The sequence below is a fragment of the Limulus polyphemus genome, unplaced genomic scaffold, assembly GCF_000517525.1.
Source record: "Limulus polyphemus unplaced genomic scaffold, Limulus_polyphemus-2.1.2 Scaffold6913, whole genome shotgun sequence".
NCBI classification, from domain to species: Eukaryota; Metazoa; Arthropoda; class Merostomata; order Xiphosura; family Limulidae; genus Limulus; species Limulus polyphemus.
The window spans coordinates 28,988-30,824 of record NW_013672523.1 but is presented as its reverse complement, the minus strand read 5'-3'; the positions used below and the strand labels follow the sequence as shown (position 1 = coordinate 30,824).

General features: G+C 31.5%; 1 protein-coding gene across 1 annotated transcript in view; it reads right to left on the bottom strand.

Moving 5' to 3' along the window:
- LOC106474175 (DNA topoisomerase I, mitochondrial-like) overlaps nt 1-1,837 on the bottom strand; it is a gene marked incomplete at its 3' end in the record, with an annotated part of 21,566 nt that overhangs the window by 11,852 nt on the left and 7,877 nt on the right. The window contains exon 5 of the mRNA XM_013934867.2: nt 697-812. Within this exon, the coding sequence (XP_013790321.2) occupies nt 697-812 (116 nt within the window). The remainder of the gene's footprint in view (nt 1-696; nt 813-1,837) is intronic.

Below are 1,837 nucleotides of genomic sequence, written 5' to 3'. Positions count from 1 at the left end.
TTCAACAGTGCGCTATAACAAACACTATAACGAACGAACGTTAACTTCAACAATACGTCTCTCTCTGACCGCAGTTCAATTACTCATTACCTACACACACATTATTATTATTCCGTCACGTTGTCACCCTCTTTTATATACCAGACTACCCTATATCTAGTAAATACTAGAGCATTCGCCAAGGTACAGGATAGTTCTAGAAAAAAGGTGGCGCCACACCAGTCACGTGACCTCGATGACACAACATTATTATTTATATACTCAATATTCATTTACTGTGTTGCAAGGTGATGTTCATGCGAAGAATAAAAATACTTTTGTCTATAGTACAGTTTGCATATTGCATTTACATAACCGGTAAACCCTCCTTTTAAATTGCATATCTACAGTTTTTTTCAGTATCCCTGTATACTGTATCTAGTATTTACTTTTCTTTACCATAAACTACAACTAAATCAACAAGAATTGGTAAAATGAATAGTTGACAACTCTGTCATAAATACCATGTTGAAAGACATTCTATAAAAGGTAATGACATGTACGCTTTGACCTCCATCCATGCATGTACAGTTAACATATTTTCACTTTTTGAATACTTTTTAAGTTCTTAAGGTTCTCTACTGGTAAATTGGTGAACAAGTACAAAATAAATAAAAAAAAATTGCTCATGAGATTTAGTTGGATAAGACCACTTACCATCGTAGTAAAACTTGACAGATTTTGGTAATGGCTCATACAGGGGTGCAAGGACTGGACCATTGTGCTGTAGAGTTTTCCATTTTATACTCCCTTCATGTTTTTCTTCTTCCCACCTTTAAAATACAAAACAACATTATTTCCTTTAAGTTTCCAAATATTAGATACTCCCACTAAATTTCTAAAACAATGAAAGGATAAAGAAATCAAATTTAACTCTTGAAATTTAGGCTCTAATTTCTATAAAATTTATCAGTAAATTCACAATAACTACAGCACCCATTAGATACATATAATATCAAAACAAAATAACTGAGAAACTCTTGAAATAACACTCTGTAACTTCTAAACTCTGTGTATGACAAGACAAGAACTTTTTCTCTGAATGCATATTACAGGACTGAAGTATATTATAATAAAACAATATACAGGTATGGGGAAATTACTCGTATCACTATTACATTTTGATATTGTTTGGTGTTTTATACGTAGTGTGATGCCACTACAAATTGATCACTTTTAGGAAGGATATATAACAACCCTTTCTGATACAAAATATTCATTCACTCAGATCACATAGATGTGTTAAGATTAGGAACTTAGTTTACAAATTAGGGATATCCTTTGTACTTAATCACATTGGAAACAAATGAATATGAATCAATTTAGGAAATCCGGACCATCCAGAAAGAGACCTGAAACAAGTCCTATCCCAGCCTTGGTAAGAAAATTGAGGTATCATCTAATGGGTGGGAATCCATGAATACATCGGTCAGTGGCAAAAGCTGTCCATGTGTCCTACACAAGAACTGTTTATTTGACTATATTCCTCAAATCTATGACATAGAGTATACTCTGTGTAGAATAAATACATTGAAGAAAATTAATTCTAACTTTTTTTGAAATGTCTGAAATCATCAAATATCTAAGTAAAAAAAAAAAAGAGAAAATTCTTTATATACCTTAAAGAGTGAATAAATGTTTAACTAAAAGTTAATAAATTTCATTTTTGAACACAAACAGTGTAAAATTTAATAATTAATGAATTTATTTGTATTGTTACGTCTCCGTTCGCTAGTTAATTTTCCGCTAAATTCGTTCCGACGAAACTTTAGCGACACAAGTCCTTTCTTAAATAAAA